Below are 22,939 nucleotides of genomic sequence, written 5' to 3'. Positions count from 1 at the left end.
AAGACTTTCAATTTCTGATCTTAAGTATAATTGATTATTAAAGATTTGTTAAATTTTAATTAATATCTTGTGTACGTCAATCTTCGTATCTAAACTTTTTGATTGGTTATTAATGACTATCTCGTGTGCCTAAATGTATTACTGAATATTCATGATGCTGTAGTATCTACACATTCTGTGAATATGGTTATAACCTTGGATGTTATATCAATTCGACATACATCTGTCCGTCGACCTAGCAACCTTCTAAACACGTGCCAAATAACTAATGAGGTTCTTGACTTGTACTATTTGATTATCATGCATCTAAGATAATGCTTGTTATTCGCTATCTTGTTTATGTGTTTTCTTCTTACTTTAGTTTCCTATATCACCGAATCATTTAACCTTTATATTATCTTTAACTTGGAACTATCTTAATAACCTATAAACCTATATTTTTGTTTAAATAAGATCTATTTTAATTCAATTTCTAATTATTTCTAAAAGTGTCCTAAATCCTTTCATAACACCAACCAGCAAATTTACTATGTACCGGATCGTCTAGAATAGGCGATACTATGCAGATAAGGAAAAAATTATATCAGTCTAAAGATTTGCACAACGGTACCGTTGTGCAAATCTTTAGACTGATATATATATATATATATATATATACAACTCGTCTAAACATCAACCCAAAAATGTTAGATCTGTAAATTTGCTTTCGCAAATTTTTGGTTCTTCCCTCGCCGGGATTCGAACCCATGCAACTGTGATATCGTGACACCAAATCGCCTGCACTGCAGCCGTCCCGCTAGACCACACGACCACCTGGGCATATATATATATATATACGAGTCTAAATTGAAAACTACGTTCATACCTATGACTGCGTTGGATAAAAACCGCAATTTTTATACGTGTGCATGTCAAACAAATTTCGTTGTAGATCGAAGGGTCTAAAAACAGCACAAACAACATTTTCCAAAAGACCAAAAGAGTGAAAAAGTATATTTAAACAAAACGCATTTGACTAACAGGTCGAACAACTGATGTTCTTTAACCCTGCTGACTGCCATTGGCGATTGCCAAATAAAATTGATCACAGGTTGTAACAAAATGGATCTTATTATAAATTTAATACGTCACAGAAAAAAAAAAATGTTAACTTGTGGACAGGATGTTGTGCCACAAACATTCGGTGTCAATATTTCTTTAGTTCACCATATCCGGATTTCGACAATAAATGTCTCTTCAGTGATGTATATATATATATATATAGGGCTACACGTGACTGCATTTAGAAGTAGTATATTTGTTGTTGTTGATACTTAAGTCGTGCTGATAAGGTTAATTGTAAAAGTTACTTTTGTTATTTGAGTGTCTAATTGTATTTAGGAATTATAAGGTTGAATCAAATGATTCATGAGATATTTTATAATTAGTTATCAAAGGTACCAGGATTATAATTTAGTACGCCAGATGCGCGTTTCGTCTACATAAGACTCATCAGTGACGCTCATATCAAATATTTATAAAGCCAAACAAGTACAAAGTTGAAGAGCATTGAGGATATAAAATTGATAATAATTTATTGTCTATAATATACATCCTATTGTCATGAAACTTTGTAAGCAGTGTTATAATTTATTAAGCTTTGGTCATACCAAGTTTTTTTTAAGATTTGTCAACTCTTTCTATCTTATTAGGTCCGAGACCACAATTGTCGTCCCTTGATTTTTGTTGTTCAATATAGTCCCTAGTGTTGACAGTGGGTTACTTGCCATTCATTTTTATATCCCTTCCAAATTTATTTCTCCATGTTTAAAGCCTCAAAATCACACTGTAAAAACATTTGGGTCCAGGAAAGAAGGGATTTGGTCAAGGTGAAAAAGGTTGAAAATTAGCACTTCAAAAGCTGTTTAAAGATTTCAAGACACCCTTAACATAAAATTGCCCATATTTTGAGTTAGAGCCGATGAAGTTTTCTATAATTTTGATATAATTTGTCCCAAAAGTAGTATAACACACTGTAAAAGTTTCTTTGAGAAAGCGCAGGTGGGATTTTTTTTATTTTCATTTATGTTCTAAAAGAAATGCACTACGAAATAATTGTGTTCTCGGACCGTATTTTATAAATGTATAATATTAGAATTACCTCCCTTACACTGCTTTTAAATTGTCTTAATTGTCCATTGACCAGAATAACCTAGTTTTTCCCCTTTTCTGCCTCTAATTCCGAAACATTTTGAGCCATGACCCTTTCCCTTATTCCAAAACTAATCTCAATTAAAATTTCTAATGGAGTTTGCAACAATAACTACTCATTTAAATACATCATAAAATATTAAGATGTAAAAAAACTGCTTGTTATCACTGAATGGTAATGATTATTTTAATTGATCAGTTGGTAGTAAAAAGTGAACATATAATGTATATAACAAAGATTTAAGTTGATTTAGACAAAGAAAGATAACTACAATTAAAAAAAAATTTGCTATTTCACAATATTGTGCAATTAGATATTTCTTGCCATTGTGCAATACTTTGCAATTGAAAAGACTTGCTATTGCACAATACTTAATATAATAATTTTAGATCCTGATTTGGACCAACTTGAAAACTGGGCCCATAATCAAAAATCTAAGTACATGTTTGGATTCAGCATATCAAAAGAACCCCAAGATTTCAATATTTGTTAAAATCAAACTAAGTTCAATTATGGACCCTTTGGACTTTAATGTAGACCAATTTGAAAACAGGACCAAAAATGAAGAATCTACATACACAGTTAGATTTGGCATATCAAAGAACCCCATTTATTCAATTTTTGATGAAATCAAACAAAGTTTAATTTTGGACCCCGATTTGGACCAACTTGAAAACTGGGCCAATAATCAAGAATATAAGTACATTTTTAGATTCAGCATATCAAAGAACCCAACCAATTCATTTTTTGTCAAAATCAAACTAAGTTTAATTTTGGACCCTTTGGACCTTAATGTAGACCAATAAGAAAACAGGACCAAAAGTTAAGCATCTACATACACAGTTAGATTCGGCATATCAAAGAACCCAGATTATTCAATTTTGATGAAATCAAACAAAGTTTAATTTTGGACCCTTTGGGCCCCTTATTCCTAAACTGTTAGGACCAAAACTCCCAAAATCAATACCAACCTTCCTTTTATGCTCATAAACCTTGTGTTTAAATTTCATAGATTTCTATTTACTTAAACTAAAGTTATGGTGCGAAAACCAAGAAAATGCTTATTTGGACCCCTTTTTGGCCCCTTATTCCTAAACTGTTGAAACCAAAACTCCCAAAATCAATCCCAACCTTTCTTTTGTGGTCATAAACCTTGTGTCAAAATTTCATTGATTTCTATTAACATAAACTAAAGTTATAGTGCGAAAACCAAGAAAATGTTTATTTTGGCCCCTAATTCCTAAAATGTTGGGACCAAAACTCCCAAAATCAATACCAACCTTTCTTTTGTGGTCATAAACCTTGTGTTAAAATTTCATAGATTTCTATTCACTTTTACTAAAGTTAGAGTGCGAAAACTAAAAGTATTCGGACGACGACGCCAACGTGATAGCAATATACGACGAAAATTTTTTCAAATTTTGCGGTCGTATAAAAAATGCTTCTTTTTGGCCCCTTATTCCTACATTTATGGGAAAATTAACCCCAAACTAAATGTTTATGGCCCCTTTTTGGCCCTTAATTTCTAGACTGTTTGCCCAATAACTCCTTAAAATAAATCCCAACCTTTTTCTTATGGTATTAAACATTTTGGTACAATTTCAGAACAGTTGAAATACTAATACACAACTTTTTGTCCTGAAACTAGATAAATGCTGTTTTTGGCCCCTTTGGGCCCCTAATTCCTAAACCTTTGGGACCATAACCCCCAAAATCAACCCAAAGCTTCCTTTTGTGGTTATAAACATTCATTGTGTTAAAATTTTATTGATTTCTTTTTACTTATTCTAAAGTTATTATCCGGAAACAATCAGTCTTCTGACGACGAAAATGATACCAATATACGACTAAATTTTTTTTAATTTTTGCGGTCATATTAAAATAGATTTAGATTGTATGTTTTCTAAAAGAATTGAAAACAAGTATGACCTTTCAGATACTGTGATCGGAAAACAAAAAGACTATTACCTAAGACCGGTAACTCACGAAGGATTATTTCATTTCAGTATGTTAAGCTTTACAGAAAAAAGTACAATAAGTACCTTTATCTTTTAGCTAACAGTATTAGTATAGTAAAAAGAATAATATGTGAAGACACGTATAAGTAAAACACTTTCCTATTTCATCCGCTTAGAGACGAATAGCTTTTCAGAAAAGCTATTACTTGTTATTTAAAGTTATTGGCAAATTTCCAATGGAGTGTATTAATACTGAAGTTATTGGCAAGACACATTTTTTAAAGCAGTGTGAAGTAGTTCATTACTTTTGGATTACCTCCCTTACACTGCCTTCAAATTGTCTTAACTATCCTTTAAAGTTCTAGAAAAAAAACTTGTTTTTCCCCTTTTTTGCCCCAAATTCATATATTGTTTGAACCATTACCCCCCAAAGTCAATCCTAACCATCCCTTAGTAGTATGAAATCTTGTGGTATAATTTCAAAAAGATTCATACACTTTTACACAAGATATTGTCTTGAAACTACAAAAATGCTTGTTTTTGGCTCTTTTATTCCTAGACTGTTTGCCCATAACCCTTAAAATAAATCCCAACCTTCTACTTATGGTATTCAACATTGTGGTACAATTTCAGAGCAATCGTAATACTTAAACACAACTTATTGTCCTGAAACTAGATAAATGGTTGTTTTTGGCCCCTTTGGGCCCTTATTACTAAAACTTAGGAACCATAACCCCAATCACAATCCCAACCTTCCTTTTGTGGTTATAAATATTGTGTTAAAATTTTATTGATTTCTATTCACTTTTACTAAAGTTATTACCCAGAAACCGTCTGTCTTCAGACAACACTGACAATGTTGACAACGTGATACCAATATACGACCATATATTTTTTTAATTTTTGCCGTCGTTTAAGAACTTACATGCAAAAAGTTGAATATGATCATGGTACACATTTAATTCTTTATTGAAACAAATACAAATCACAAATATCTACTTTTTACCAGTGGATTTACTACCAGATTTTATGTCACTTTTTTCAGTGCTCTTTCCTTTTTGAGAATCTTTCTTTTCTCCATCTTTTTCATCTTTTTTAATGTCTTTTTTATCTTTGGATGAATCTTTTCCTTCATTTTTCTCTGCATCACGATTTTGTACCTTATTACTTATTAGATTATGCAATGCAATGACAGATCGAATCAGCGAAGCAAGATAAACAACCAACATCTGATCATTGGTTTTCACATAAACAGACTTTACAAAGTCCTGCAGATTAACATCTGGAAGCAAATTAAACACATCTTGCAACTGATAAATGATTTGATGATTGACTGGAAGTTGACCTGATGATACTTTCTGGAGATAGGAGTTAATATCAGTGATGTGAGAGTGCAGACCTTTCAGTCCCATCAGTTGGTTTGTAATCCTTTGTGATAGTGAGCCAACGGATGTATCTTTAATGTCTCTGAAATTTAAAAAAAAAAGTTTAAGCAGTCTCAAAAATATTTGATGAAAATCGTTAGAATCATTCCTGTGACAATTCTTAAGAATATGTCCAACACATTATTCTCTCAAACTGTAAAACCTCATTCAATAAGCACTTCTATTAGCATCATAAATTAAAACCAGATGCTCTGCAAGGCGCAGCTTTATACTACTGCAGAGGTCGAACCCTGAACAGTTGGGGCAAGTATGGACACAACATTTAAGCTTGATACAGCTCAAAACTTGGATTATAAATAAATAGTTGACACAACATAGGTTTCTGACACAGAATGAATGTGGTCCAAGAACTTAAACTTAAAAACTTAAAATTTTTAAATTGGACATTTACCTATTATGGTACAATATCCAAAATCTAAATACATGGTACTGCTGGTGGACGTTTCGTCCCCGAGGGTATCACCAGCCCAGTAGTCAACACTTCGGTGTTGACATGAATATCAATTATATGGTCATTTATATAAATTTTCTGTTTACAAAACTTTGAATTTTTCGAAAAACTAAGGATTTTCTTACCCCAGGAGTAGATTACCTTAGCTGTATTTGGCACAACTTTTTGGAATTTTGGATCCTCAATGCTCTTCAACTTTGTATTTATTTGGCTTTTCAACTATTTTGATCTGAGCGTCACTGATGAGTCTTATGTAGACGAAACTCGTGTCTGGCGTATAAAATTATAATCCTGGTACTTTTGATAACTATTTACACCACTGGGTCGATGCCACTGCTGGTGGACGTTTCGTCCCTGAGGGTATCACCAGCCCAGTAGTCAACACTTCGGTGTTGACATGAATATCAATTATATGGTCATTTTCATGTGTTTGGACTTTTGATTTTGCCTTTTGATTTTTGATTTTCCTTTTTGAATTTTCCTCGGAGTTCAGTATTTTTGTGTTTTTATTTTTTTTCATAAATTTTCTGTTTACAAAACTTTGAATTTTTCGAAATACTAAGGATTTTCTTACCCCAGGAGTAGATTACCTTAGCCGTATTTGGCACAACTTTTTGGAACTTGGATCCTCAATGCTCTTCAACTTTGTATTTATTTGGCTTTTTAACTATTTTGATCTGAGCGTCACTGATGAGTCTTATGTAGACGAAACGCGCGACTGGCGTATAAAATTATAATCCTGGTACTTTTGAAAATTTGCTGTTACAAAGTATCAAAATTTATTACAAATTAAGGAATGTATCTCCCTCATGCAAAGTTCTGATTCTTTTCACGAATTATGGCTATACTTTTTGGATCTTTTGGATTATAGCTCTTCATCTTTTATATAAGCTTTGGACTTCAAATATTTTGGCCACGAGCATCACTGAAGAGACATGTTTTGTCGAAATGCGCATCTGGTGCAACAAAATTGGTACCGTTGATTTTATTGATAACTATTTACACCACTGGGTCGATGCCACTGCTGGTGGACGTTTCGTCCCCGAGGGTATCACCAGCCCAGTAGTCAACACTTCGGTGTTGACATGAATATCAATTATATGGTCATTTTTATAAATTTTCTGTTTACAAAACTTTGAATTTTTCGAAATACTAAGGATTTTCTTACCCCAGGAGTAGATAACCTTAGCTGTATTTGGCACAACTTTTTGGAATTTTGGATCCTCAATGCTCTTCAACTTTGTATTTATTTGGCTTTTTAACTATTTTGATCTGAGCGTCACTGATGAGTCTTATGTAGACGAAACTCGTGTCTGGCGTATAAAATTATAATCCTGGTACTTTTGATAACTTATTAGATTCAGCATATCATAGAACCCCAAGAATTCAATTTTTGAAGAAATCAAATAATGTTCAATTTTAGACCCTTTAGACCTCAATGTGGACCAATTTGATTACCAGGCCCAAATATTAAAACTCTAAATACATGGTTAGATTCAGCATATTGAAGAATCCCATATATTCAATTTTTGTTGAAATCAAACAAAGTTTAATTTTTGACCTTTTGGACCTTAATGTACACCAATTTGAAAACGGGACAATACTGTGCAATTGAATATTTCTTGCTATTGCGCAAAACTGTGCAATTGATAATTTCTTGCTATTGCGCAATATTGTGTAATTAGGTATTTCTTGCTATTGCGCAATACTGTGCAATTGAAGATTTCTTGCTATTGCATAATACTGTGCAATTGAAGATTTCTTGCTATATGGCAATACTGTGCAATCGAGAGATTCTTGCTATTGCACAATACTTTTAACATAATAATTTTGGACCAACTTGAAAACTTGGCCCATAATAAAAAATCTAAGTACATGTTTAGATTCAGCATTTCAAAGAAGCCCAAGAATTCAATTTTTGTTAAAATTAAGCTAAGTTTAATTTTGGACCCATTGGACCTTCATGTAGACCAATTTGAAAACAGGACCAACCAGATGCTCCGCAGGGCGTAGCTTTATACGACCGCAGAGGTTGAACCCTGAACAGTTGGGGCAAGTATGGACACAACATTCAAGCTGGATTCAGCTCTAAATTTGGATTGTGATTTAATAATTGACACAGCATAGGTTTCTGACACAGAATGAATGTGTTCTAATGAACTTAAAATTTTTGTTTTCTCTTAGAGTAATTCACTATGCTGTTGAATATTAATCCTCTCAAAAAAATGTTTGAAGAAATTTTCTTTTTATTTATGAAATTTCAAATGAGAAAAATTGAACCCAATTTTTTAATCACATCCCCCTTTCCCTTATTCCAAAACTAATCTCAATTAAAATATTCTAATGGAGTTTGCAACAATAACTACTCATTTAAATACATCATAATATTAAGATGTAAAAAAACTGCTTGTTTTCACTGAATGGTAAAGATTATTTAAATTTATCCGTTGGTAGTAAAAAGTGAATATACATTGTATATTGTATATAACAAAGAATTAAGTTGATTCTAGACAAAGAAAGATAACTCCAATTAAAAAAAAATCTTTCAATAAGATATTTCTTGCTTACTATTCTGGACAAAGAAAGATAACTCTAAATAAAAAAAAATTTGCTATTTCACAATATTGTGAAATTAGATATTTCTTGCCATTGCACAATACTGTGCAATTGAAAAGACTTGCTATTGCACAATACTTAATATAATAATTTTAGATCCTGATTTGGACCAACTGGGCCCATAATCAACAAGTATGGACACAACATTCAAGCTGGATTCCGCTCTAAATTTGGATTGTGATTAAATAGTTGACACAGCATAGGTTTCTGACACAGAATGAATGTATTCAAATGAACTTAAAATTTTTGTTTTCTCTTAGAGCAATTCACTATGCTGTTGAATATTAATCCTCTCAAAAAAATGTTTGAAGAAATTTTCTATTTATTTATGAAGTTTCAAATGAGAAAAATTGAACCCAATTTTTTAATCACATCCCCCTTTCCCTTATTCCAAAACTAATTTCAATTAAAATATTCTAATGGAGTTTGCAACAATTACTACTCATTTAAATACATCATAAAATATTAAGATGTAAAAAAACTGCTTGTTATCACTGAATGGTAAAGATTATTTAAATTTATCAGTTGGTAGTAAAAAGTGAATATACATTGTATATAACAAAGATTTAAGTTGATTCTGGACAAAGAAAGATAACTCCAATTAAAAAAAATTCTTGCAGATATTTCTTGCTTACTATACTGGACAAAGAAAGATAACTCTTAATTAAAAAAAAATTTGCTATTTCACAATATTGTGAAATTAGATATTTCTTGCCATTGCACAATACTGTGCAATTGAAAAGACTTGCTATTGCACAATACTTAATATAATAATTTTAGATCCTGATTTGGACCAACTTGAAAACTGGGCCCATAATCAAAAATCTAAGTACATGTTTAGATTCAGCATATCAAAGAGGCCCAAGAATTTAATTTTTGTTAAAATCAAACTTAGTTTCATTTTGGACCCTTTGCACTTTAATTTAGACCAATTTTAAAACTGGACCAAAAATTAAGAATCTACATACACAGTTAGATTTGGCATATCAAAGAACCCCAATTATTCATTTTTGATGAAATCAAACAATGTTTAATTTTGGACCTCGATTTGGGCCAACTTGAAAACTGGGCCAATAATCAAACATCTAAGTACATTTTTAGATTCAGCATATCAAAGAACCCCAAGATTTCAATTTTTGTTAAAATCAAACTAAGTTTAATTTTGGACCCTTTGGACCTTAATGTAGACCAATTTGAATACGGGACCAAAAATTAAGAATCTACATACACAGTTAGATTCGGCATATTAAAGAACCCCAATTATTCAATTTTGATGAAATCAAACAAAGTTTAATTTTGGACCCTTTGGGCCCCTTTTTCCTTAACTGTTGGGACCAAAACTCCCAAAATCAATACCAACCTTCCTTTTATAGTCATAAACCTTGTGTTTAAATTTCATAGATTTCTATTTACTTATACTAACGCTATGGTGCGAAAACCAAGAAAAATGCTTATTTGGGTCCCTTTTTGGCCCCTAATTCCTAAACTGTTTGGACCGAAACTCCAAAAATCAATACCAACCTTCCTTTTGTGGTCATAAACATTGTGTTTAAATTTCATTGATTTCTATTTACTTTAACTAAAGTTATTGTGCGAAAACCAAGAATAATGCTTATTTGGGCCCTTTTTTGGCCCCTAATTCCTAAACTGTTGAAACCAAAACTCCCAAAATCAATCCCAACCTTTCTTTTGTGGTCATAAACCTTGTGTCAAAATTTCATAGATTTCTATTAACTTAAACTAAAGTTATAGTGCGAAAACCAAGAAAATGCTTATTTGGGCCCTTTTTGGCCCCTAATTCCTAAAATGTTAGGACCAAAACTCCAAAAATCAATACCAGCCTTCCTTTTATGGTCATAAACCTTGTGTTAAAATTTCATAGATTTCTATTCACTTTTACTAAAGTTAGAGTGCGAAAACTAAAAGTATTCGGACGACGACGACGACGACAACGACGACGACGACGCCAATGTGATAGCAATATACGACGAAAATTTTTTCAAAATTTGCGGTGGTATAATAATTAAGAATCTGAGAACCCCAATAATTCAATTTTTGATGAAATCAAACAAAGTTTAATTTTTGACCCTTTTGGCCCCTAATACGTTGGGACCAAAACTCCCAAAATCAATCCCAACCTTCCTTTATTGGTCATAAACCTTATGTTAAAATTTCATAGATTTTTGTTTACTTATACTAAAGTTATTGAGTGAAAACCAAGAAAAATGCTTATTTGGGCCCTTTTTGGCCCCTAATTCCTAAACTGTTGGGACAAAAATCAATCCCAACCTTCCGTTTATGGTCATAAACCTTGTGTGAGAGTAGGAGTGCAAAAACCAAAGGTCTTCGGACAACGTTGACGACACCAACTTGATACCAATATACGACCAAAAAAATTTCAATTTTTGTGGTCGTATAAAGAGGGACATTCAAACCCATAGATCGGAAAATAAACTAACAACTCCATGGCTTTATATCATAACAAGGGGTAGTTTTTTTCCTGATTTAAGGGCAAATAAACTTGATAGAATAAAATTTTGCTTTAACCCACCCCCTTTTTTTCTCTACAAACAACACTACCTTTTTCAAGAGTTTTTGGGAAGAAAAATATTCAATTAAACAAATGGCTATCAAGTAAGAATCCCATGGCAACAAATGTACCTTTGTCAGACATACAAATCCAACAGACGTCTGCTTCATGTGTTAGTTTTCTGGAAATCAGATATAGTATCACAGTACTATTTGATTGACATATCAAAAAATGTGCAGTTAAGATTTATTGGTTAGGTTTTAACCTTTGACATGTGTCATAGCCAATTTATGTTACACATCAGATATAGACAGGCCATACTCATTAACATATTTCATCCATTCAAAGCTTTTCTTGAATTAAATAAGTTAATTCGTAAAAGGCGTGCTATATATATAGCTAATGAGCAGAACAAATGCAATAGGTCTTTCCGCAGATAGTGTAAAAACCTGAAAATGTTGACATTACAATCTGTTCTAGTTGATTTAAATATTTCATAACAAGTACATGTACAAACCAGGTGCTTCCCAGGGCACAGCTTTATACGAAAGCAGAAGTCGAACCCTGAACAGTTGGGGCAAGTATGGACACAACATTCAAGCTTGATACAGCTCTAAATTTGGATTGTGATAAAAATTTTGACAAAATATGAGTTTCTGACACAAAACAAATGTCAAAATCTTACAAATCTTTTGTGCAATGTTGTGCAGTTAAAGATTTCTTCTTTTAACTTTTCAAAAATTAAGAATTTGAGAAATTTGAAGAAAAAAAAATTTAAAACAACTATCCCCTCCTTTTTGGGCAATTAGTCCAAAACCTTGACATTTCTTTATACACAATATACAAGGAGTGTAAGGGAGGTAAATCTGAACATACCCAACATTGTATGTTTTATGTTTTAGAATTACCTCCCTTACACTACTTTTTAATTGTCTTAATTGTCCATTGACCAGAAATACCTAGTTTTCCCCCTTTTTGGCCACCAATTCCGAAACATTTTGAGCCATAACCCCCCAAAAATCAATACTTACCATCCCTATATGGTATGGAAACTTGTGGTTTAATTTCAAAGAGATTCATACACCTTAACATAAGTTATTGTTTGAAAACTACAAAAATGATGATTTTGGGCCCCCTTTTTGGTCCCTAATTTCTAAACTATTGGGACCATAACCCCCAAAATCAATCTCAACCTTCCTTTTGTGGAATTGAACCTTCTTGTAAAAACTAAGAGAGATCCATAAACTAAAACACAAGTTATTGTCTGTAAACTAGACCCAGGGTGCAGCTTTATACGACTGCAGAGGGTGAACTCTGAACAGTTGGGGCAAGTATGGACACAACATTTAAGCTTGATACAGCTCTGAACTTGGATTGTGATTAAATAGTTGACACAACATAGGTTTCTGACACAGAATGAATGTGGTCTAAGAACATAAACTTAAAAAAATTGTATTGGACATTTACCTATTATGGTCCAATATCCAAAATCTAAATACATGGTTAGATTCAGCATATCATAGAACCCCAAGAATTCAACTTTTGATGAAATCAAATAATGTTCAATTTTAGACCCTTTAGACCTCAATGTGGACCAATTTGATAACCAGGCCCAAATATTAAAACTCAAAATACATGGTTAGATTCAGCATATTGAAAAAACCCATATATTCAATTTTTGTTGAGGTCAAACAAAGATTAATTTTGGACCCCAATTAGGACCAACTTGAAAACTGGGCCCATAATCAATAAAGGGCTGCGCTTTAGCGCATGATACGCCCGTTGCTCTTTTAATTTGTCTTTTAATGAATTTATATGCTCAACTAGAAATAGTGTGAGCCCTGTCAAATACCCCCCCCCCCCCCAAATAATAAATAAAAATGCACAAAAAAATTGGCACTATTAAGGCTACCTCAAATTTAACTTAGTTTGTTGTCTTAATTTTTCATCCATACATTCTATCTTGTTCACAACACACTTTCTGAGTACCAAGTAACTTTTATATTTATAAAATGGAAAGGGAGCTTATGTGAGTTATTGTCTGAAGTGTGGACGACAGACAGACACAGACGGACGACGGGTGTATAAAAATGGCAAAAAGACTACAATGACAGCGAGGAGCAGCAAGAAGATAACAGGGAAAGTGAAGATGGTGAAAGTGACTCTACTGAAAGTTATGATCTAAATGAGGAAGTAGGTGATGAAAGTAAGGATTTCATTGATGATGAAGATAAAGATTACATTGATGATGGAGATGAGGATTTCATTGATGATGAGGATGAGGATTTCATTGATGATGAGGAGGCCTCTTCTGAGAATGAAAATGAGGATTTTTCTGATGATGAGGACAGTGATTACAGTGAAGATGACACTGATGATTAAACCTAGTTCAGCTTTTCAATATTTAGCATAAAAAACAAATATCATTAACATTGTCATATAATTTTTATGTTGTTACTTGTTCACTTATTATGTGCTATTGTAGACTAGTTATGTTTTATAACATTTTTTATTGCGCTCAACCCTTCCACCAAAACCTAACTCTATAAACTAGAGGCTCTAAAGAGCCTGTGTCGCTCACCTTGGTCTATGTGAATATTAAACAAAGGAAGCAGATTGAAAATTGACTACAAAGGTCAATAACTCCTACAGGGGTCAATTGACCATTTCGTTCATGTTGACTTATTTGTAGATCTTACTTTGCTGAACATTATTGCTGTTTACAGTTTACCTATATCTATAATAATATTCAATATAAAACAGCAAAATTTCCTTAAAATTACCAATTCAGGGGCCGCAACCTAAAAACAGGTTGTCTAATTCATCTGAAAATTTCAGGGCAGATAGATCTTGACCTGATTAACAATTTTACTTCATGTCAGATTTTCTCTAAATTATTTGGTTTTTGAGTTATAAGCCAAAAACTGCATTTTACCCCTATGTTCTATTTTTAGCCGTGGCGGCCATCTTTATTTGATGGCCAGGTCACCGGACACATTTTTTAAACAAGAAACCCCAAAGATGATTGTGGCCAAGTTTGGATCAATTTGGCACAGCAGTTTCAGAGAAGAAGATTTTAGTAAAAGATTTATAAAATTTACGAAAAATGGTTAAAAATTGACTTTAAAGGGCAATAACTCCTAAAGAGGTCAACTGACCATTTTGGTCATGTTGACTTATTTGTAAATCTGACCTTGCTGAACATTAATGCTGTTTACAGTTTACCTATATTTATAATAATATTCAATATAATAACCAAAAACAGCAAAATTTCCTTAAAATTACCAATTCAGGGGCTGCAACCCAAAAACAGGTTGTCCAATTCATCGGAAAATTTCAGGGCAGATAGATCTTCACCTGATTAACAATTTTACCAATGTCAGATTTGCTCTAAATGCTTTGGTTTTTGAGTTATAAGCCAAAAACTGCATTTTACCCCTATGTTCTATTTATAGCCATGGCGGTCATCTTGGTTAGTTGGCGGGGTCACCGGACACAATTTTTAAACTAGATACCCCAATGATGATTGTGGCCAAGTTTCAAATAATTTAGCCCAGCAGTTTCAGAGGAGAAGATTTTTCTAAAAGATTACTAAGATTTACGAAAAATGGTTAAAAATTGACAATAAAGGGCAATAACTCCTAAAGTGGTCAACTGATCATTTTGGTCATGTTGACTTATTTGTAGATCTTACTTTGCTGAACATTATTGCTTTTTACAGTTTATCTCTATCTGAAATAATATTCAAGATAATAACCAAAAACAACAAAATTTCCTTAAAATTACCAATTCAGGGGCAGCAACCTAACAACGGAATGTCAGATTCATCTGAAAATTTCAGGGCAGATAGATCTTAACCTGATTAACAATATTACCCCATGTCAGATTTGCCATAAATGCTTTGGTTTTTGAGTTATAAGCCAAAAACTGCATTTTACCCCTATGTTCTATTTATAGCCATGGCGGCCATCTTGGTTAGTTGGCGGGGTCACCGGACACAATTTTTTAACTAGATACCCCAATGATGATTGTGGCCAAGTTTGGTTAAATTTGGCCCAGTAGTTTCAGAGGAGAAGATTTTTGTAAAAGTTAACGCCGGACGACGATGGACGACGACGACGGACGCCGGACGCCAAGTGATGAGAAAAGCTCACTTGGCCCTTCGGGCCAGGTGAGCTAAAAAGCTGCGATGCTAAGGTATCATTTGTGATTTCAATTGCAACCAATTTTAACAAGAGTAAAACATCCTATATGAAAAAACAGTATTTGATTTTTATCCATAGCTTAGATAGTAAAAATGTTATCATAAAATGATATATGCCTCAGGGAACAGTTAGTATCTCAGGGACTGCTAATGTGCTTTTATCCTTGCAACCATTCAATAATAGTACAAACGTATGACATTCATGGAACCTATTTTTTACAAGAAATTTAATGTTTTAAATTGAACTAAAGATTTTACAAATTTTATGTTTTCATCAGATTTTATTAAGTATTATTTGTTACATCAATAGATATAAACAATTCACCAAAGTGTCATGGACATTGGTGAAAGCCTTTTTGAGTTATTGTCCCAAGTGTTACAAATCCCCCTTTTTTAGCTCACAAGGCAAAGTGAGCTTTTCTCATCACTTGGCGTCCGTCGTCCAGCGTTAACTTTTACAAAAATCTTCTCCTCTGAAATTTAACCAAAATTGGCCACAATCATCATTGATGTATCTAGTTTAAAATTTGTGTTTTTTGACCCGGCTAACCAACCAAGATGGCCGCCATGGCTAAAAAAAGAACACAGGGGTAAAATGCAGCTTTTGGCTTATAACTGAAAAACCAAAGCATTTAGAGCAAATCTGACATGGGGTCAAATTGTTTATCAGGTCAAGATCTATCTGCCCTGAAATTTTAAGATGAATGGGACAACCCGTTGTTGGGTTGCTGCCCCTGAATTGGTAATTTTAAGGTAATTTTGCTGTTTTTGGATATTATCTTGAATATTATTATGGATAGAGATAAACTGTAAACAGCAAAAATGTTCAGCAAAATAAGATTTACAAATAAGTCAACAGGACCAAAATGGTCAGTAGACCCCTTTAGGAGTTATTGCCCTTTATAGTTAATTTTAATCCATTTTTCGTAAATCTTAGTTAACTTTTACAAAAATCTTCTCCTCTGAAACTACTGGGCCAAATTTTACCAACATAGCCAGAATCATTATATGGCTTTCTAGTTTAACAATTGTGTTTTATGACCGGGCAAACCAACCAAGATGGCCGCTACGGCTAAAAATAGAACATAGGGGTAAAATGCAGATTTTGGCTTATAACTCAAAAACTAAAGCATTTAGAGCAAATATGACAAGGGTAAAATTGTTTATCTGGTTAAAATCTATCTGTCCTGAAATTTTTAGATGAATCGGACAACTCATTGATAGGTTGCTGCCCCTAAATTGGTAACGTCCACTTTTATTTTTTGTCTATCTGATGAATTAAGCTTTTTTGGATAGTTGTCTCATTGGCAATCATACCACATCTTCTTTTTTAGCTCACCTGGCCTAAAAGGCAATTTATAACCAATTTTCGTAAATCTTAGTTAACTTTTACAAAAATCTTCTCCTCTGAAACTCCTGGGCCAAATTTTACCAAACATAGCCAGAATCATTATTAGGCTATCTAGTTTAAAAATTGTGTTTTGTGAGCGGGCAAACCAACCTAAATGGCTGATACGGCTAAAAATAGAACATAGGGGTAAAACGAAGTTTTTGGCTTATAACTCAAAAACCAAAGCATTTAGAGCAAATCTGACATGGGGTAATATTGTTTGTCTGGTCAAGATCTATCTGCCCTGAAATTTTAAGATGAAGGACAACTCATTGTTAGGTTGCTGCCCATAAATTGGTAATTTTAAGGAAATTTTGCTGTTTTGGGTTATTATCTTGAATATTATTATAGATAGAGATAAACTGTAAACAGCAATAATGAACAGCAATTTAAGACTAAAAAAATAAGTCAAAATGACCAAAATGGTCAATTCCCTAAGAAGTTATTGTCCTTTATAATCAATTTTTAACAATTTTCATAAAATTTGTAAATTTTTACTTACATTTCCACTGAAACTACATGGACAAGTTCATTATAGATAGAGGTAATTGTAAGCAGCAAGAATGTTCAGTAAAGTAAGATGTACAAACACATCACAATGACCTAAACACAAGTTTGTCATGAACTGTCTGCTTCCTTTGTTTAATTCACATATACCAAGGTGAGCCACACAGGCTCTCTAGTTATAATTCAAGATTTCTTGTTATTGGGTGATACTGTGCAATTGATGATTTCTTGCTATTGTGCTACGGAGCAATACTGTGCAATAGGCTATTTGCCAATTCCCATATTGACCCTGTAATAAGAGATCCCTCTTTATGAGGGACATTTATTTTCATTTATAATGGAGAGCTGGCAGAACGGGCAAATTTACCTGTGTGTAATGTGAGTAATATTTAAGGCTTTCAAATCTTTTAATAACATTAATTTGTTGTTAATCTTAATACTTTTGCCATCAGAAATGATTTTTTATGAAAAATTAGTTAAACCACAGATACATCACTTTCAATTCATCATACTTTGCATTGGCAAAAGCCAATTTTGTCTGGTATGGAACCAGTCAATGATTGACAAAGGGAAGTAATTTGTATAAAAAGTGTGTAATAACAGAATCAAATCGGTAATTGGCAAGTGACTATTGAAGCACAATACTTCATATAATTTACACATCATGTTTGGTGTGTATCTCCTGTACTTTTTGCATTTATATATAAATCCCCAAAAATCAATGTAAAAAGAAAAATTTTTAAAAATAAAAACCCAAAATATTATGAAAAAATTCCCCCCAATTTTTTAACCCCCTTTTAGTACTTACAAATGTACCCCAAAACTTAAACACAAGTTATTGTCTGGAAACGAGAAAAATGCTTGTTTGTTACCCCTAAACTCAATCCAAGCCTTCATTTTGTGATATGGAACATTGTTGTACAATGTCAGAGAGACATAAGTAACTGTCCAGAAACTTGAAATGCTTGTTTTTGGCCCTTATTCCTTAACTGTTGGTACCATAACCCCTAAGCTCAATCCCAACCTTTCTTTTGTGGAATTGAACCTTTTTGTAAAACTTCATTGAGAATTTGATTGAGATCCATTCACTTAAACTAAAGCTATTGTCTGGAAACCAAATGGATCTTTGAATAATGATGAAGCAGACTAGGACGACGACATCATAGCATTATATGAACCCAGAAACTTTTGCAGTCATAAATAAACAGCTGCACCACAAGCGCATGATGTTCTATTTTATTTACACCACTGGGTCTATGCCACTGCTGGTAGACTTTTCGTCCCCGAGGGTATCACCAGCCCAGTAGTCAGCACTTCGGTGTTGGCATGAATATCAATTATATGGTCATTTTTATAAATTTTCTGTTTACAAAACTTAGAATTTTTCGAAAAACTAAGGATTTTCTTACCCCAGGAGTAGATTACCTTAGCCGTATTTGGCACAACTTTTTACAATTTTAGGTCCTCAATGCTCAACTTTGTATTTATTTGGCTTTTTAACTATTTTGATATGAGCGTCACTGATGAGTCTTATGTAGACGTAACGCGCGTCTGGCGTATAAAATTGTAATCCTGGTACTTTTGATAACTATTAGCCATAGGAGCTATGTTTCTTGACATACAAGGAAATAAAATATAAAATTTATACTAGATACTCTGAATCTCATTAAGCCTAAGTTTGGCTGAAATTGATACAGCAGTTTCAAAGGAGAAGATTTTTTAAAGTAAGTCAACATGATGAACAAATTGTGAAAAAAAGTCTTTAAAGGGCAATAACTCCTTTTCTAAAGGGGTCAATTGACAATTTTGGTCAAATTGACTTATTTGTAGATCTTACTTTGCTTAACATTTTTGCTATTAACAGTTTATCTGTATCTATAATAATATTCAAGATAATAACCAAAAACTGCAAAATTTCTATAAAATCATCAATTCAGGGGTCAATTGACAATTTTGGTCATATTAACTTATTTGTAGATCAAACTTTACTGATCATTTTTGCTGTTTTAATACAGTTTATCTTTATCTATAATAATATTCAAGATAAGGACCAAAAACTGCAAAATTTCCTTAAAATAACAAATTAAGTGGCAGCAACCCAACAATGGGTTGTTTGATTCATCTGAAAATTTCTGGGCTGATAGATCTTGACCTAATGAACATTTTTACCCCTGTCAGATTTGCTCTGAATGCTTTAGTTTTTGAGATATAAGCCAAAAACTCCATTTGACCCCTATGTTCTATTTTTAGCAATGGCGACCATGTTTGTTGATAGAACAAAACTTCGGATACAATTTATAAACTAGATACCCTAAGGAACATTCAGTTAAAGTTTGGAAGTATTTGGTCTAGTAGTTTCAGAGGAGAAGATTCTTTAAATAGTTTACGACGGCAGACGACAGACGCCAAGTGATGGCATAAGCTCACATGGCCCTTTGGGCCAAGTGAGCTAAAAATTAATCATAAATCCTTTTTGAGATACGATGTGAAAAAACACACTCCTGTTTTAGTTACAGAGTCCCGTTTCTCAAAAACTTTAAGTCTTATTTTCACCAAAACCTATACAGATTGTTTGACCATCATAAGAAACAACTCTGTTTAGTTTCATGAAATTTAGATAAGTGGTTCTCAAGTTAAGGTGCAACATGTGGACATGTAGACGCTGGACAGACACATGATAGCCAGACATGTGTATACCATAATACTAATAATAATGAGTATCTCTAAGCAATATTCTCATTTTCCGAAATGAGAATTTTTAGTCTGAACCAGCTTCATAAATGACCCATCTCCTCTAGCGAGTATTTTTCAGAAATTCTAAAGAGTTATATTTCGTTTCATGCCAAGAAATACAACTTGACATCATAGGTCAAACTTTGATGTCATTCAGTATATGTCGTCAAGCCTGGTATTCTATACAGGGTATGTGATACGGGTTTAGCTATACGAAAGGGGGAGGGGGTGCAATACAAGGCAGGTGATACAGACTGGGGAAAAAACATTTATAAGATATACAAAATTCTGTATTTAGTACTTAATATATGATATATACAAATATATACATACTGTAAATTCAGAAATTATTGTCAATACTGCTACTGTGTGATAATCGCAATAATAGGTAGAATTCGAATATCTGATACGTATGCAGATTTTCTTGAAATTGGAATAATAAATCTCGCATTTTTGTCCATTCTTCAAAATTCCCAATAGCAAGTGCACACAATAACTTCTGATTTTAGAGTAGTTGTTACTGAAGTGGAATTTCAACAATTATTTGTCTGCTTTTACAAGATATTCTCCAAAATTGTTTATGCATACCATAACAAAGTTTTTTGCCAGTTTTTCTATAGTATTACACCTAGTTATGTGAACTAGTCATTTGTAATTGCTTCAAGAAGCATTCTTGTGTTAATTAGCTGAAAGCAGATTTTTGTTTCTTTGTAGTTCAATCTAGCTGCAGTTGTTCAACAGAAAACTTCAATCTTATTTTATTTGGTAATTGTTTTAAATGAGGTTCAGCATCAGCCTTTTACTTATAATATATGCTTGTGTTGAAATCAATCCTTGAAAAATTTACAAAGTGACATTAATTGGAAATGAGGAATAATAATGCTAAAGAAATTACATACCTACATGTATTTAACAATGAACAGGTTATCTATAGCTGATTCTGGATATAGGTTTCATTTCTTAAACATACTTTAAACAAAATTTATATTTACATACCTAAGTAGATGTTCTACTCCAACTTCTTCTGCTTCCTCAGCACCTATTTCACTTGGAACATGGTCAAATGTTTTAGATGTTGGAGTTCCATCCTAAAAGTATTCACATACATGAACAAAAAGAACAATCAAATGTTTTCAGTGATACATGAAAGACATAACCAATGTTGCCATTAGCCATATGATTCAAGATTTTTAAATTGAAAACAATTGTTACCTTCCACATTACAATACATTACAAAAGTCTGAACAGTTAGACTGCAACACAAGAGCTATACATGTTTCTTTTAAAAGGAAAATGTTAAAGTCAATAGACCAAATACTCCATAAATAGATGCTTTAAAGAGCCTGTGTCTACCACCTGCATCTTGGCCACTTATAAGTAAAAATCATAATTTAGAGGGGAAAACTCTATTTAAAAGCTGACAGACAATTTCAGTCATGTTGACATATTCATAAATCTGATCCTGCTGATCATTTTTAAGTTTTCATTTATCAATTTACACAAAAATTTGGTGAAAATTATCATTGAAGAGCAATAACTCCAATATTGAGTTGATATAACATTTCAACCTTGATAACTTCCATTTAGAATTTGTTTTCCTAATCATTTTTGCTATTTGTAGTTTCTATCTATTTGTATAGTTTTGAAGATAATATGCAACAAGAGGGTTTCAAGAGTGACAGCAAACTGGATTTTCCTGCAGAGGTCAGACCCTGAACCGTTGAGCAAGTATTTACACAACATAACAGCAATTGCTCTGTATTTGGATTGGGATTGAATATTTGACACAACACAGTTTAGTACTCAAAATGAATGTGAGGTCAAAGAACTACAATAAATAGGGAATGAGTCAATAGGGACACAGATGACGCCCCCGCTAGCATTCAATGTTATCAAGGTACATACTGAAGAACTGTTAAAGTGAAGCTGCCAAAATTTGAACTTAAACTGAGTTTAGTGGTAATAAGCATTCTACATACATTTCATTTGATTCAGTTGAGACAAACTTAAGCTAAGAAACTAAAACCAGATGCTCCGCAGGGCGTAGCTTTATACGACCGCAGAGGTTGAACCCTGAATGGTTGGGGCAAGTATGGACACAACATTCAAGCTGGATTCAGCTCTAAATTTGGATTGTGATTTAATAGTTGACACAGCATAGGTTTCTGACACAGAATGAATGTATTCAAATGAACTTAAAATTTTTTTTTTCTCTTAGAGCAATTCACTATGCTGTTGAATATTAATCCTCTCAAAAAAATGTTTGAAGAAATTTTCTTTTTATTTATGAAATTTCAAATGAGAAAAATTGAACCCAATTTTTTATTCACATCCCCCCTTATTCCAAAACTAATTTCAATTAAAATATTCTAATGAAGTTTGCAACAATTACTACTCATTTAAATACATCATAAAATATTAAGATGTAAAAAAACTGCTTGTTATCACTGAACAGTCAGGGGCGTTACTTTAACAAGTTATTTTTTTTAATTACTTATATAAGTAATTTTTTATTTTAAAAATAATAAAATTACTTAATAGAGTTATTTTCATTTTCAATAGACACTTACACTTAATGTAGTTTTCATGATTTTAAACAACATTTTATATCATAAAATAAAGAATTTATCAGATTTGAGAGGAGTAAAGAGATAAAGGGTTACTTTGAAAATAATGACAAAAATATTACCTGAATAAGTTATTTTAAACATTTTTGAAAAAAATAGCAATAACACTTATCTAAGGCACATATTTAATTGATTTAGGTTACAAATTATAAATAACTTCAGGTCTTAATTAATTCACAAGTATCTATCTATTTATATCAGTCTACCTTCAAGATTTTAGAGGAAAATGATAATTTAATAGTCCCAAGAGACCAATCTTTGAAACAGAAGCGTCGGTATGAAAATTA

General features: G+C 32.6%; 1 protein-coding gene across 1 annotated transcript in view; it reads right to left on the bottom strand.

The window, feature by feature from the left end:
• Window positions 1-5,102: 5,102 nt before the first annotated feature.
• The window catches only part of LOC134721342 (26S proteasome non-ATPase regulatory subunit 7-like), a 64,773-nt gene continuing 46,936 nt past the window's right edge, over window positions 5,103-22,939 (bottom strand). Inside the window, exons 5-6 of the mRNA XM_063584283.1 lie at window positions 21,022-21,113; window positions 5,103-5,616 (exon numbers count right to left, since the gene is read on the bottom strand). Coding sequence (XP_063440353.1) covers window positions 5,145-5,616; window positions 21,022-21,113 — 564 coding nt within the window. The 3' untranslated portion in view covers window positions 5,103-5,144. The remainder of the gene's footprint in view (window positions 5,617-21,021; window positions 21,114-22,939) is intronic.

This window comes from Mytilus trossulus, chromosome 6 (genome assembly GCF_036588685.1).
Source record: "Mytilus trossulus isolate FHL-02 chromosome 6, PNRI_Mtr1.1.1.hap1, whole genome shotgun sequence".
Lineage (NCBI taxonomy): Eukaryota > Metazoa > Mollusca > Bivalvia > Mytilida > Mytilidae > Mytilus > Mytilus trossulus.
Note: the sequence above shows the minus strand (reverse complement) of the source record. Positions and strands in the feature narration are given on the sequence as shown.